This window comes from Plectrocnemia conspersa, unplaced genomic scaffold (assembly GCF_051122295.1).
Source record: "Plectrocnemia conspersa isolate PC_06_02 unplaced genomic scaffold, ASM5112229v1 ptg000011l, whole genome shotgun sequence".
In the NCBI taxonomy this organism is placed as follows: Eukaryota; Metazoa; Arthropoda; class Insecta; order Trichoptera; family Polycentropodidae; genus Plectrocnemia; species Plectrocnemia conspersa.
Window position 1 is genome coordinate 1,827,688 of NW_028277175.1, and position 16,716 is coordinate 1,844,403.

Below are 16,716 nucleotides of genomic sequence, written 5' to 3' on the forward strand. Positions count from 1 at the left end.
GGTCGAGTCGAATCTTTGCGATGGTGATGCCATTTGCGCGCTCTAACGTCGTGTCTGCCAATCTTTGGAGCGTTCGCTAAAATCTAATCTGAATCGCTGTGCGCTTTGAGGATGTTGTGCTAGCGGATTTCCAAGGTGTCGGACGCACTTGAGTCGCACGGATCGAGGTCGGATTGACCAACGTTTGGGACAAGGTTGGGTCGGAACAATTGGCTCGCGGGTTGCGTGCGGCATGCCTAGACCTAGACATAATAATGAATACCACCCATGAGATGCAAAAAGCGATTCTGGCATGTTATATATTGGGTAAATAATACATTTTCAAGTATATCCTTACGAATCGCTGCCATTAGAGAAGATCGTGATCTCTATTATAATCCCACCAACTCTGCTTGCTATTTTCCTCTAGTTGGCCATATCATACAGAACCTAAAACAGAGAGTTCCAAGTCTTCCAAAAGTATTAGAAATTGTTAATATTTACCAATAAACTACTTGAAAGGCAGCTTCTCTTCATGACGAATGTTTTTCTCTAACCGACATGTCAGTTATACGATTAGAATTCACAATTGCACGTGAAAGTTTACTATAAAACTGTCTTTGCTAGCATATTTCTTTAAGAGCAGTGGTATTAAACAAATAAATATATCTCTTAACACAAATACATTATTAAAATTCAGCATTTTCCCTTGACATGTAGTCAACAGTGATTTTAAATAATAAAACATATGATTTTTCTTGGCTTTTGCGGCTTTAATGTACTGCTTTTTTTTTCTTTCATAATCTAGCTCCATGATTTGCGCATCTCCATCACGTTGGTCTGTCACCACTTCGGAGATTTTATGTGTGTAGGTGCAGAATGAGATGCAATTCAGTATTTTTTTCTAAAAGTGTTTTGGTGTAGCATGAGTGTTTACTACAGACCAGTGATTTTCAATTACGAAATATGTAGTTGCCTTTTTTGTTTCATTCTTTGCGTATAAGTCTAATAATTGTTGTTATGGCTTTAGTGAATTTTGTCTTTTTTTATTTCCTATCTTTATGATTTGCGCGTTTCCATCACGTCAGGCTGTCACCACTTTAGGAATCTTATGTGTATAAGTGCCGAATAATAATGAATTGGTTTGGTGTGGCATAAATAATCGTTACAAGGATATACGAATATAGGTGTTTTTTTGTTCCTTTCTTTGCGCATGGGTCTCGTTATTGTTGTTAAGGCTTTGGTTATTTTTTCTGTAATATAACTCCATGATTTGTGTGCTTTCATCACGTCGGTTTGTCGCCACTCTAGTAATATTATGTGTGTGTGAGTGCCAAATGAGATGCAATTCAGCCTTTTTCAAAGAAAATAATTATTGTGGCATAATTAATCAGTACAAACTCACCTGCTAGTGATTTTTAAGCACAAATTATGTAGGTGGATTTTTTTTTTTCGCGCATGGGAAATGTAAATGCTGATAATAAGTGAATTTTGACTTATTTCTGTAATTTGACTTCATGAATTGCGTGTCTCATGGATTAGTCTCCCGCTAAAGATTTTCAGTCACGAAATATGGATTTTTTGCTCCTTTCTTTACGCATGAGTCTTGTATTTGTTGCTAAGGCACCATGATTTGTGTGCTTCCATCACGTCAGTTCGTCACCACTTTAGTAATCGTATGTGTTTGAGGTGCCGATATGATCCAGCCTTCTTTCTGAAATCAGTTTATACTGCCACAATCAATCGCTTCAAACAATGGCTTCTTAAGTGATTAAAACCAAAACCGATTTACCGGTTTTTCGATAATTTATAAAATTGAAAACCGGTTGTTTTTATTCTGTTTACGATTATTTTCAAATTAAATAAATAATATATTTTTTTTAATTATATATAACACAAAATTGATAAATAAATTCCTAAGCAATAAGACTAACGTTTCTCATAAAAAAATCGTTCCAAAAAGGGTTTCTTCATGTCATATTTTTTTGTAAGAGGCTCAATACCTGATTGAGGTAAATATTCAAATAGCCCATATTCTACTGCCGTCAAGTAACCCTTTCAATCATGTTAGAAATTAGAAATACTGAATAATAAAATTTAAAAAATACATTTATATAATGCTAGCTCGTCTTTTTCGCAAAATGTAGTTTTTTAAAATTAAAAATCAGTCGCAAATTTAAATTTGTGTTATCAGTACGTGTAAAAATTGGATGCGAAAAAATCTTTATAATTTCTAATTTTAATGACGTTTAATTGTTCGTGGTATTTTAGTATTATAATATATTACCTCCAAATTTTGTATAAAACAATAATGGATTTTTCTTATCAATAAATTCGTTTTTACTCATTATAATGTATTTTGTTGCCAATTTTCAACATTTTATAATTTATTTTGTCTACTTTGCAAACATACATTTTTTCTTGCATTTCATAAATTATTTTTGATAAATATTGACCATTAATTGAATATTTTTTTTTGCATAATTTTAAACAAATTATTTATCTATTTAATATTTAAAATAAAAATTTAAAACAGAAAAAATCTTAATTTTTCGAGCACAGTTTACACCAGTTAACTGGTTTTTGCTTCTTTTGCGTGTTTCAATCACGTCGCTCTATCACCAATTCAGGATCTTATGTGTATGAGTGCCAAATGAGATCCTGAAAGCGCTTTGATGTGGCATAAATTTATACCTACAGAATAGCGATTTTTAGTTGTATTTTTTCTGTAATCTGACCCTATAAGTCTCCACCACGTCGGGTTGTCATCACTTTTATCTTATGTGCGTTTTGGCGTAACACGTGTGGTCGCCACAATTTGTCAATTTGGTTTATATATTACATTTAATTGTTTAGCTTAGATTACAACGTATGACAATTTTATTACTAATTAGGGCGAATTATTTTGTTATATTTGTAAATTCTATCGATATTTTGTGATATATTTTATATGCAAATTTAAATTGAAAGTATAATCACAATCAGTGTATAATCCAAATGATTAAATTATTAGTTATATTATATTATATACAATGAACATCCTTCATATAATGATTTATAAATTATGTTTTTAATATGACTTTTTAAATTAATTTATACTTTTCATAAAAAAAGTAATATATTAAAATTGTCATATTATTATTTTTACGAATAATATCCATATGCTATATTTTTTTATATCATATAAATTAGCTTTTTTTAATTTTCATTTTTTATTAATATAAATATGTATAAAAATAATTACTGATTGCTTAACTATCAATTTAAGCAAACATTTTCTTTAAAGCGGAATATTGGCTTTTATTCTACTAATTTCTACCGTCGAAAAGTCTTTTTCTCCATCAAATTGGAGCTGATCCGGCGTAAATGGAACTTGTAATAAAATGTCATTTATAATAAATGTTTTCAATATCATTCTAAATAACTTAAAATTGCGATCTTATACTGCGGCTTGATTTTTAAAAAAAATATAATAGAAATTTATAACAAACTAACGCTATTTAAAAAAATACTGTTTCGCTCTATGCGCACAAAAATTCTCATTTTGCGCTCATAATTACGCGCTTAGCACTTACTGCTCTTTGTTAGTGTAGTGTTAGTGTAACTCACAACTTATTATTTAATTGATTTTTTGCTTTTGTTACATACGTATTAGTTAAATAAAGGCGTTTTAAGAAATCATAAATACAAAGATAACTATTATGATAAGATAAGAATCAATGTCGGTCGTCGTGTTTCGTACATTTTAGAATATTATATATTATAAAAATGTATATCTATTAATAAAATAAATTTAACATCACAATTTTCTTTCGGTAAATTAGTTGCGGAATAAATAACAGCTTAAAATAATATTTTTTTTTAAATAAAAATCTGACCCATGACAATAGTGCCTAAACCAATAAACTAAGTAGTAAATTAAATTACCTTTAATTTGATACAAAATACTTTGCAATTGGAGATATTTGCAGTTAAATAAAATCACTTGTTTAAATAAAACATACGGAAATTTAGCAATATCTCGAAATCTGTTTTACTTTTTTTAATTCTAGACTTTATTTTCGGATTCAGCGCAATGACTGTCATTGATCAAAATTGCTGTAAACAAGTTAAATTATTTTTGCAACATATATATAATTTTTGAATGCAATTTCTCACTACGAAAGTATTTTTTATCTGAAATTATCACATGACCGTGCAGCGAAATTTTTTAGGTACTAATTTTCTCGTTGAGTGAGTTAGAGAGTCAGTTTTGGTCGTAAAGAGTGCTCTAGCAACCCACTATATTTTACAGACACTCAAAAATATATTGCTTATTAATGTGCATTAGTATATGCGAATTAAAAATCGATTGTTTGCGATATTGATAAAGGGATATGTCATGTCCTGTATTAAGGCTGGAAACCTTGCTTTTAGACCTCCAACTGCGGTAATGGTAATGATGATGATGATGATAACTCATCATTATTCCATTTTGCATCGTGTGTCCCCGCGCAGGTACGCATTATAACGTAATTTCAGTAACCATGTGACACAAAATAATCATATCGCATCTCATTAATGAAATATTAGTTACAAATATACAGAGAGTTTTATGATTAAATTAAATAAAGACAGGTTACCCCCAATGCGTCACGATGGTCGAAAACAAAAATTGTAATATTTCAATACACAAAAAATATATGTATAATTAAAATAATACATATAAAGAAGCAAACAAAAAATTCATAAAATATCAAAATTTAATGATACGAACCGGACCAGCTCCTCGTAGCTGACATTAAACATGTCAATGCCAGCGTATTAAGGAGCTGGATGGCCTCAGCCATAGGCGAGTGCGGACGTCCTAACCTCAATGGCCAATATGTATAATATCATTCATAATTCTTATCAATGTATTATACGTATAAAGTTGATATATTAGGACCTAAGAAAGATTCTTAATAAATAAATAAAAGCATTTAGAAGTAACTTTATTGGCACACACTAAGGAATCAGAAAAGATAGAATCGATACTTTCTAATTTTTATAGTTTTCATCATGTGCTTTCATCCAAGATGTGCCTCATTCAGGCACACAACAGACAATCTGCCTGGAGATCTACCGTTCTAACGAAGGAATCTAGCGACAATGTGACCGAAGGCGACAATTAAGCCGCTATCATAATCCGGTTCTTAAGGCTTCTTCAGATCTCGTAACGAGTGCGACATCGGAAATTAGCTGCGAGATCAAAGAGAATCCGCCGACTGGAGGATCGATCGACGATCTTTAAAACATGCGGAATCGTTCCCAGGATCGCGGCGTCAGCTTTTTGCCTTGGCATATCTATTATTTTTGCCGAGATGAGTCCATTAAGCAGGGGGAAACTGGCGTCGTCGGCGATGCGACGGGTTCTTCTGCAGCATCGGCCACTGTTGCGCCGAGATTTATGCTTCTGGGTTTCTATTACTCAGCGAGTCGCTTACTGGATTAGATTGATTGGTCTGGTTTTTTCATAGATTATTTATAGGATAAACGACCGCTTGGCGTCTTCATTTCCAGTCGGTAGTCTATCGAATAGTGGCGGTGGATAGAGTCAGTGAAGTTGCTATTATTTTTTAACTCGATCAATAAATCACCTATGTACTTTAAAAACAATAAAACTCGTGCCCGATGCTACTTTATTTTTTTAGATTTTATATTATTTTTTCACCGATTAAAAATAATAATTTTATAATATCAATCTTATAGTAATACTAAACAGCTTTCAGCAATCAAAAGGCATAATTCCATTTAGTAGTAACATATCCGTCCTACGACTAGATCGTAAAGTGAATTGGTCGATAAGCGAGGAGCTTAATTTTTGTTTATTCTGAATAAGAATTACCCAACCCAGTTTTTTTCAACATAAAAATACAATCAACAAAAAGTATGAAAATGATGTATCAAAATAACTAATGCAATAAAATATATACATCGATTATCAACAATAATGGGAGACGAGGATAATGTGGATAATCGAAAAAAAAAACAAATAAATTACAATCAATATGTTTTATGAGCTAGCATCCTTTCCAAACAAAGAGTATTTTTTAGCGATACTTATGAGTGATTAACGGATATGCTATTAGCTCGTTCGTGAAACATTTTTTATTATTAATGCAACTGTTCAGTGACAAGAACTCTCTTCAATTACATTATATTTTCCCTCTCATTTAGTTTTTGTTAGAAACAATCATTAGAATAACCTTTAAATTATAATAAATTATACAGATGATTGACGACGTCACTAAATATAATAATTTTGAATCTACTAATACGCCAAAACACACGCTAATGAGTGAAATAAGATATGTGCTATACAGAAACAAAGTGTCTGGTTCCACCCCCAAACATTAGCATTAGTCAAAAGGGCGTTTCACTTTCTCTCATTCCTCAAAGGTATATAAGCCAGAACACTGCTTCCGTAAGGATTTTTTCAATACATTTAAAAAAGCAAATAAAATATATTTTTTATTGAAATATGTAAACATACATATGAACATTATAATATTTCATATTGAGACTTTTTATATCAAAATTACGATTTATAACAAGTGAGTATCAAACAAAGAATATCTAAAACGAATTTTGCCTAATAGGAGAACCAAAAAAAATAGAAGTCAAAAATCCACGTCAAAATCAATATAATCGTGCCGTCATTGTGGGTACGCTCGGTAATCTAGCGTTTAAAACGACTTTAATAATAATATTAAAAATTAAACGTGGAACATATAAACCGAATTTTGACCAATAGAAGAGCGCAAAAAACAATTATCCCTTCTCAGAAGTCAAAAATCCACGTCAAAAGCAATAAAATCGTGCCTTCGCCGTCGCAGTGGGAACGCTCGTTACCGAGTTCCCACTGCGACGGCGACGGCACGATTTTATTGCTTTTGACGTGAATTTTTGACTTCCGAGTAGTGATAATTATTTTTGCGCTCTTCTATTGACCAAAATTCGGTTTGAATATACTGTGACTAACAGTCTACAATTAGAAGTGCATTGTAATATTGGTAAGGAAAGCTATCATATTTTATACCGAAGTGCACTTGTAATTATTTGACATAGCGCGCCTTAATAAAACCTGGATTTAACAAAGCGTTGAGAGTCGGAAAAATTTGGGAACCACTATATGACTCCTAAAAAAATCTTTTAAAATTATTCGATTTATTATTAAATTGTCTATTGATGTTACTCACAATGTGCTCAACACTTCATGCAATTTTTGATTTCTAAGAAGTGATAATTGTTTTTGCGCCCTCCTATTGACCAAAATTGACTGATAATTTAATATCAGAAATTCGTAGTAATATCGGTAAGGATAGCTATCATATTTTTAAATCATAGTGTTATACAAAACATCCCATGAGAAATGAGTATTTCGGACTTTCTTCGTATTTTTTTCAATACACATAAGATAATCTTTGCTTTCCAAACAAATGGTATTTTTTAGGGATACTATGAACTGAAGAAGCTCATTATTAGATTTTTTATAATACGGATTTTAATTAATAATCACGGTATTCATTCGTAAAATCAGTAAAATATAGATAAACCTAATCTGTGACGATCGATCGAAATTATAATTATATAATTATTAATAACTTCAATATCACAGACACGATAAAAATTGAAAAAGTAATTCTAACCCAGGTCTTTCAGGTAAATAGTCAGCGACTTATACCACTCGTTTATCGTGCCGATTAATTTCAATTAATTAATTTCATTAGAACATAAGTAAAAAATTTCCACCTGTAACTTGCTCACAGAAATTTCAGCTAAACTCGCACCAGCAGAGTTACACCGAATCATCTGAGAAAAGCAGTTACTTTCACTTCTACCGTCCGATCTGGTCTAGTTAAGCAGTCACCCTGAAATTACAAGAGCTTACTCGAATTTCAATACAATAAAAACAGACATATTTTGAACTGTTTCAAACGGCACTAACACAAGATCTCCCACACTCGAACCATTCTTAAGAAATGAGGATTAGACCCTTGAGTTCAGTTAGCCTTTACTATTCTAATAGCTTTGCCGTTGAATATCTTGAAAGATGCATTTCTTAAGTTCGCCCCTAATATTATCAAGTGTGATATTTTGCATCATTAATTTTGGAAATACAATCTTAAAGGAGCAACTGTGTACTTTAAAAATACGTAAATTTAGATTGCTTTTCACACTTTAATTATAGAAGAAAGACAAACCTGAATTGCTTGTATATAAAATTCAGTGTCAGTAGTTTCACAGTTGCTTGATCATTTGAAAGGATTAACAGTTAACGCAGCAGTATGTTCATAATATAAGTATCACATATAGTACAGAGTAGGAAATGCTAATTAGAGATTTACCTTCTCGTCCCATAAAATATTAATTAAGGTCAGTGCACAACCGTTTTTTCAATCTCACAATACCACTGTATCCAACATCCGCGACTTTCCGCCAAATGCCGGTTTTGTGTCTACGACCACTGCTTCCATCTACCACTGTATACTAGACAGATACTGGTTTTTAGAGCGCGATTAAAATTTATGCACTCATTTTCTATGCCCGTTCACGCGTTGCACATATATACGTATCCTTTCGACCTTGATTCCGTTTCTTAGATACATCTCGACTTGTGTTTTGTGGTAGAGATGATAAAAACTAAGGCTCCGGTCGGTGCACGCTCCTTTGTGTGAGTATGGATATATCTCGCGAGATAAACTGCGAACACGACAAGTTGCCCTAAGTAGCAATGGTAGTTGTACATACGTATGACGGCGTAAGCTGTGTGGTGGCAGTCTTGTTTTTCTATGCATTTCGATTGGTCATTTGTCGATATTATTGCTAACATGATTTCTCGTTAGCGGACTTTGCCGACTAGCCGACGAGTGGCATACGAATAAACACTACAATCATGCTAGTTTTTCGTATTGTTTGTATAGTCTGGTTCGTTTTAGTAAATTAAACAGTGCAATTAACTACCGAGACCGCTATTCTCTTGAGTGGAATTCATACATATAATTTACAGTTATGGAAAAGTAAAATGATTGGTTATAATGAACCAAATTTGTATTCTAACTAGTTAAAGTATTAATTTTAATAAAATTAGGGATAATATAATAACACTTGAGCTTGTAAAAAATATCGCTCGAACGTAATCAATATTTAAGCTTTCACCAAAAAGTAACAATAAACAGATTTATAATTATTTTTTCACCTGTGGGATAAGGTAAATCTGTGAAAACATTGAAACACTAAAAAAAATTCGCTTTATTAAATTAATGAGCATTGCTCATTCAAACTATATTACATAGAGCTTTTTGTGGCGCTTTAATGTTTTTATAGCATAATTTAAATTTTAGACGTCATTAGAATCATTCCAAAATATTATAATTTAGTTTAATTAATTTATTTATTTATTTATTAAAATTAAGACCATCGTGATTAGACAGGTTTACTTAATGCTTCACGATATCCAAAAACATAAAATATATAATAATTTTAAAAATATATGCATACAGTGGCAGTCAAACGAATGGGACATTCACAAATTATTGTAAAACGACAAAAATACTCTAAAAATACAATTTTTCGGGATCATAACCCTGACTTCGCAGCCAATAAGACGCAGGTGAAAACGACTGAGAATTTTATTAGATTATATACGGTAGTGGTGGAGAAGCTGGCGCAGGGATGATGTCCGTGGAAGATCCTTATGCCTGCACTACACTCTCTGGAAGTTGGCCAAGGTTGGCCAAGGACGGAGAATACAGTGGGTTACTTCGGTCGAGTTCGGTTCTGCCCGCTCTAAAATCTCTCGAAGGTTGTCTGAGGTTACTGAGAACGGGAGGTAAAGTGTCAGAGCTGCTCTTTCGAGCGCGAGCGGTGAGATACTTCCCCTTTCGCTCTCTCGCGTGTTAAGTGACGAGAGTGAGAGAGATAATGATATGGTTTTTCGCAAACTGAGATAGAACGAGTAACTCGGTTCAATTTCAGTATGCGCGTAGGCGTCCTATGGTCAACACGCATGTCGAGCGCTGCATCGTTGTCACATGGTCAAGTTATAATACCACATGCTTATCGGGGACTTCAACAGACTCTTACTGACATCTTTGAATATTTTAGGGCACCAAAAGGGATTAATTATATTTTTGATAGTATATTCTTCTTAAAGATATCGTTATTATATTTTTTTTCATATAAAATTAAATAATTAAAAAATAATTAGTAGTACTTGATTTTGTTAAAAAAAATCGTTTCGAATATTCTTATATATTTTCCTAGATCGGTTTATATAAATGTCACATCATAACGAATTCTTATTTAGAATCGATGGCGACAAATTCTAGGATAGTCACAGATGTGGTGTTCGTATTCTGAAGTATCATTTTTATGCCTTATGGCATTTTGCAAAAGCCGACAAAGATTTTGCGTAAATTGAATATATACGACTAAAAAGTTTTCACTGATATTGTATTGGTGAGTGCCCACACAAACTTTTATAATTATCAGTAGCGTAATTTTAATAATATGGCAATTTAAAAATTTCGATTATTTGGCACTTTTTTCGATCGCGCGCAAATATGCCAGCTGTACGTGACAGAAGCCGCCGTCCGGATGGCATATGAAATTTGTGACAGTGTGGTCGCTTACTCGAAGTTGTAGATCTCGGTTGACGTCAGTTATAACTTCGGTTCGGACAACTTCCAGAAAGTGTAGTGCAGGCATTTCAATTTATAATTTAATAAACACGCATTGTAATGGATTATTTTTAGCTTGGAATACAAACGGTGTGCGAAAGAAAATCAATGAACTTTACCAATTGTTAATAGATTTATATTTATTTCTGAAATTCAACTATACCTATTTGACAATATACATATTTTTCTATTATTTTTTAATATGTAATTACAGTATTCTTTGAAATTTAATTGTTTGTTTACAATTACTCCTAAATATTTTATATTATTAACTAGTTTTATATTATTATCTAACATTGTTTTTTAAACATATTTATATTATACTTAATTCATTATTTAAGTTATATACAACTTCTTTAACATTATCAAATATGTTATAAATTGAAGTGTCGTCCGCAAACAAATGTATTTTACTTTTCTTTTATATTATCAATGATTTTATTAATATATAATATAAACAGCAATGGTCCTAATTTAGAACTCTGTGGTACACAGTGAGATACTATTGTAATAAGCATAATTTATTTTAAATGTTTTAAATAATTATCAAACCATCTATAAACTATTTCACTTATACCTATAATCTCTAATTTCTTCAACATAAAAAACTGTTCCAATAATTTTGTTCACCTTCTTGGCCAAAAACCAATCATTTATCACAGTGAAATATTTTTCTCTAATTCCCGATTGTTTTGCGAAATAATGTTTGATTACTACTTCTTCTATCACCTTTTCCATACGAGGCAACATGTTAATTTTTAATTTTAATATACACTATGGGTACTAATATATTAGAATAAAATCAAAACATTAAATTTATATTAAAAATAAGAATGATATGCTAAGAACCAAATTAAAACTTATGTCTGGCGTCGCGTTTCGTACATTTTTATAATATTACTGTAATCAATTATTTTTGTCAAAATGTTTTCACAAATGAAAAAATGATTTAATAATATAATTACTTATTTTTTAGAATATTTAATTTTATTACTATTTTTTTTTTATTTAAATTATTGATTTGTTTCTACAGCTATTACGTTTGCTAAAATGTTCGATTACGCACGAGCGTGTTCCGAGATAATAAGACATGATGTTTAATAATTATTTATTATTTTTCATTGTTTTAAAACCAATAATCTAAGTCTTCCTAATCGCAAGACTGGAATCTTAACTCAGAATCCTAACGATCAATCCCACGATCTGTTACACAAGTAATAGGTCAGATCAATGCATATCCTCATCACGCAGACTGCATCCAATCTCGACTAAACACGTGCTCAAGATGGCCGCGATGGCACTTTATAGGTCGGCCGGAGTTTACAGCTAAACTTAAGTCGTTCTCGCTTTGCGCACTTTTCGTTTTGGTAACGGCGCCAAGAGGTTTCGAAGGGGAGGCCTTCGGGTCGCATCAGTCGACCTCAAGTCGCGCTAATAAAACAGAGAAGAGAAGAGATGCGCCGGTGTTTGTTGTTACGACGCGACGTGACTCGCGACCTTGCCGCACACCCTGACCACGAAACAACTGAACGAATTATATTTAAATATATTTTAAATATTCAAATATAATAAATTTTAATATTTTTTACTAACGATCTTAATCATGAATTTACGTAAGACTTATCATTATAATAACAGCAAATATGATTCCGGCGAAAATACTTCCTTGGTGTACATATATAGCATAAGCGAAAGAAACATGCTTGAACACTTTGTGTCAATATTTACAGAGCATATAAGTCGACGTGGTTTCAACTGTGATTTACGACCATTACTGGTGATTAATTTTTTCAAATCTCATATTGCACGTTCGCTTCGCTGTTTATTTTCTCGTATAAACAGAAGACCGAACATCAAACGCTCGACTCGACCGCGTTCAAGGCTCTCTTTATGTAAACGTCTTCCAAGTATCGTGTACTCTCTATTCAAATGAAGATCGCAACGCCTTCCTGGTAACCCTGTGCTTTGCGCGCACACCGTTAGTTCCCAGCGGCCTATTCTCCACAGAGAGACACGACCTCTCTCACTTCTATGCCACACGACCATCCACAATACCCACGAAAGCCTACATCGTTTGAATAAATCCATAAATCTCGCCACTCTAATGCCAAACGTCCGCTCAAAGTGTCACGAGGCATCCTTCTGCTGTAAAGTGCCTACTTTTTGCCCCTCTTCGCCGACCTTCTTCATAGTTTTTGCTCTGTTTTCTTCACAGATTTTCCTCGGAGAACAACGGCCACGCTGGCAACCCTGGCCGGACTACCTTCCATCCTTCCGTCGGCACTGCAGCAGCAGGCGGCCTTGCTAGCGTTGCAGAGGATCAAAAATGCCCAACTGTAAGTATTGCATATGTTTTTAATTATAAATGTAACCGAGCGTTCACATTACGACGGTGACAGGGAGGGGCAGATTTAATTTGGCCAGAAGAATGCATGTCATTTAATAATATGCAGTAAAACCTCGATTAAAAAGACTTCGGATATAACCGGCAAAATAATGTTTAAATCCAAGTGTATGTTCAAAAAAATGTTTTCCTATTTTTTTTTTACTTTTAAGAAGTGATGTACATATGTTTTTTGCGCCCTCCTGTTATTTCGTTTACATCGTATTTATTCTAAAATATTTTTACTTCTTCACAATAAATTATAAACGCCGGAAAAATCGTAAAAAAAATAATTCGTGGGGTCTAGCATTATCGTGGTGCAAAACAATTCCATTTTTTAATCCCTAAATGCAGCTTTTTTCAATAAATAATGTATTATCTTATTCGTTATGATGTAGGTAATAATAATACCTTTACATCTTAACATTTTTACTATCTTACCCCACACACAAACAACGCAATTTAGAGCAATATAGTCCTGTTTCAAGGGTTGAACAAATTTGTTTCCATATAACATTTATTTGCCATGTTTTGAACGCACGTATTTATTATTTTATCCAATAAATTACTCTATGCCAAATTATGCGGTACCCAAATTCTGAGCTTTGACACTTTCACCAGTTTATGAGGAAGCCAGTTAATGGTCTGTTTATATTGTATCCATTGACGTCCAGCGCTGAGCTTATCTTCCAAGGATAAATTTCCAGAGCGAAACTTTGTGAACCATAAAAGACAATTTATGCGGCACCCAAATCCTCAGCTTTGACAATTTCCCTAGTGTATGGATGAACTAGTGGAGAGTCTGTAATAATAATAAATTTCCAGAGCAATTCCATGTATGTAAACATTTTCGTGCGAGTAGATCTATAAGTATAATTAATTATAAGCTAAAATTATATCTAAAATATTTTTCAATGACAGTCATTCCTTAGAATGAGCAATTTGGGGACGCTGCATCTGCTCGGCGAAAATATTTTTGTACCGATTTTTTTTTTTTTTTGTTAAAGTAAGGTATAACGGTTTTGAATACAATTACTTTGAAATTAACGTCCGCTTATTTACGCATAACTGCTCTTTGCTTTGCTGACATTAAAACCTCCAAATTTAAATGAAAGTTTTATCTTCATATTTTATTTATATTAAATATATGTGATTGAAATTAAGGATTTCAATACCGGTAATTTCGATATGGGGCAAAAATTGGCCTTCGGTACTACCGGTATTACATATTAAAATATCGGTAGTACCGAATATATTTATTTTTTAAAGCTTTTAATCTTATTTGTTGAAAACGATATCTCAGTGGCTTAGAACTATAAAAACGACAATGCTCATATAGTTTGAAAACAAACGCGTATAATTAAATGATTAACCTAAGTAGTTTTATTAGGATAAATAAAAACCCAAAATTTGGCACAAATTTTTAAAATTGAATAAAACATTTTGGATATTTTTGTATATGTGTGACATGTCAACATAAAAGGAATTCATTTGTTTTATCTCAGGCAAATTTAACGGTACCTAGCAATCCCCATTAATTATGTTATGTAACAGAGAAATTACCGCGCCTTTTTTATGATAGGGATGACTGGCGAAGTGAAAATAAAAGCAGGCATTAAATACATGTAATTATTTTTCTTATTTTTGGAATTCGCAAGAAGTGCGTTTATTGTCTAGAAATGCGTCTCAATCCTAAGCATATGATCATTTATGGTCATAGGAATGAATGCTTAATTTTACAATTGTAGATGTTTTGTAGTTTTTGATTTACGTTTTTTTTTTAATAAAGACAAAAAACAATTTGATTTAATGTAGTTAATTTTATTTGCTACTATGAAACAGTTTTTTTTTAATACATTAAATTATGATTTTAGAAATTTGTCTTTATTTGTACTACTATGTAAATTAATTAACTTCTAGCTTAATCTTGTTTTTTTATACTTCCTGTCTTTTAAACTGAGATATTTTTATTAGTATCCTTTATATTTGTTATTCTAAACAGTCTTGAAAATATATTGTATATCATCTTATCTTCTTGAACATTCGATTTTTATTCTAACATGTTTTGGTATCTCCAATAACACTATTCTTAATTGGTTAACTAAATGTGTTAATTCGTCTTTTCATATCATTGAAGAATCATAAATATCAATAAGTAGTTTAAAAACTAAAGCCACACATTACGCACAAATTTAATGATTGATGTACGCATTATTTAACAGGATGCTTCACGCTCACGAGCAAGAACAGCGGCGCCATGCCAGCAGGATGCGTCCGCCTTCTCTGAGCCTATCTTCACCCCACCAGCATCCCAGCATAGCCAGTTTTTATCCACCGTCGTCTCCGGTGTCTCCGCTTCTTGCCACGACCAATTTAGCCAGCCAGTTCCTGTCGACCACCCCCGAGAAGGCTGAGACCAGTCCGCCTGTGCAAAGGATCAAGGCGGAAGAAGTGAAGACTGAAGCGACCAAACAGAAGAAGAAAGCGACGTCCCACCGAGCGTTGAAGATCGACGAGCCGTTTCCCAACGGTCAGAGGAGTGAAGTCTGCCAAGAAAATAGGAATGAGAGTGTGAAAGTGTCTGAAGAAGTAGTGGTGCAAGAAGTCAAAGTACCTGAAGCCGCTGTTCCGACTATCAGGTATAAATCTTTTGATTGTTATATGACCAATACATAAAGAAAGAAAGTCGGCCTGATTAGAATATATTATTGAAAAGCTCGATAATTGCTTGCCATCTGTGAAGCACAATTTCTACTAAATTGGTAACGATCTCCAAAACAAACTAATTGTGTCAATGATCTGTTTTACAACAAAATTGTAAAGTGTAAAGCTTCGTTGGATAAAACTCCTGAGCTTAATTTTATGTTATATCGCTATACAGTAGTCATCCAGCTTCTTAATATGCTGTCATTGTTCGTTTATATGTTTAATGTCAGATATGAGGATCTGTTCCGTTTTATTTAATTTAACCTTATATTCTTCCTTCAGCTGCAAAGAAGAACAGTGTCCCAAATCCAGTGGATCCTTAACCAACAACAACAACCGCGGCGAAGAAGAGGCAATAGACGTAGGAATGGAAGTGGACTCGAACCAAGCCACCAGGACTAGGCGTAAGCTGCACACCTGCGACGTAGACGGATGCCGGAAGGTCTACACCAAGAGTTCTCATCTGAAGGCACACAAGAGGACCCACACGGGTGAGTTGGATATTGCTCGATAGATCGAAGGACGTCTAGGTGTCTAGTTTATGTAACTGACAGGTAGATCCTGGTCCGCGCTGTCCAAGGTTGATTTTTTCCGTCCAAGTGGAGCAATCTGTTCATGTGTGTAGTAATTGCACGATTTTTTTTGTTATATTTTTGCTTGAATGGAGAGTGGCATCATCAACAATGATGCTGCTGCTCGCATCGCACCTGGTCATTTTGATTCGGCATTAATTAAGGCCGCCGACTGATGATGGGTAGAATCCAACTTTCACAAACGAGACCACTGGGTCGCGCTTCCCAAACGGTCAAATTTATGTAGATGATGGCGCCACTCGATTAAATAACGTAAAAGTTGTTATTTTGCCAATGTGGTCTTCCACTGATTTCGCAATATCCTGATTGCTGTTTTAAATTATGTGACAAAAATTATCAGTCGATTTTTAAG

The 16,716-nt window shown here is 33.1% G+C and overlaps 1 protein-coding gene across 1 annotated transcript in view; it reads left to right on the plus strand.

Annotated features, from left to right (window-relative positions):
- The window catches only part of LOC148229098 (uncharacterized), a 64,110-nt gene that overhangs the window by 39,663 nt on the left and 7,731 nt on the right, over window positions 1-16,716 (plus strand). The window contains exons 5-7 of the mRNA XM_088197388.1: window positions 12,898-13,018; window positions 15,288-15,704; window positions 16,054-16,262. Of these exons, the coding sequence (XP_088053514.1) occupies window positions 12,898-13,018; window positions 15,288-15,704; window positions 16,054-16,262 (747 nt within the window). The remainder of the gene's footprint in view (window positions 1-12,897; window positions 13,019-15,287; window positions 15,705-16,053; window positions 16,263-16,716) is intronic.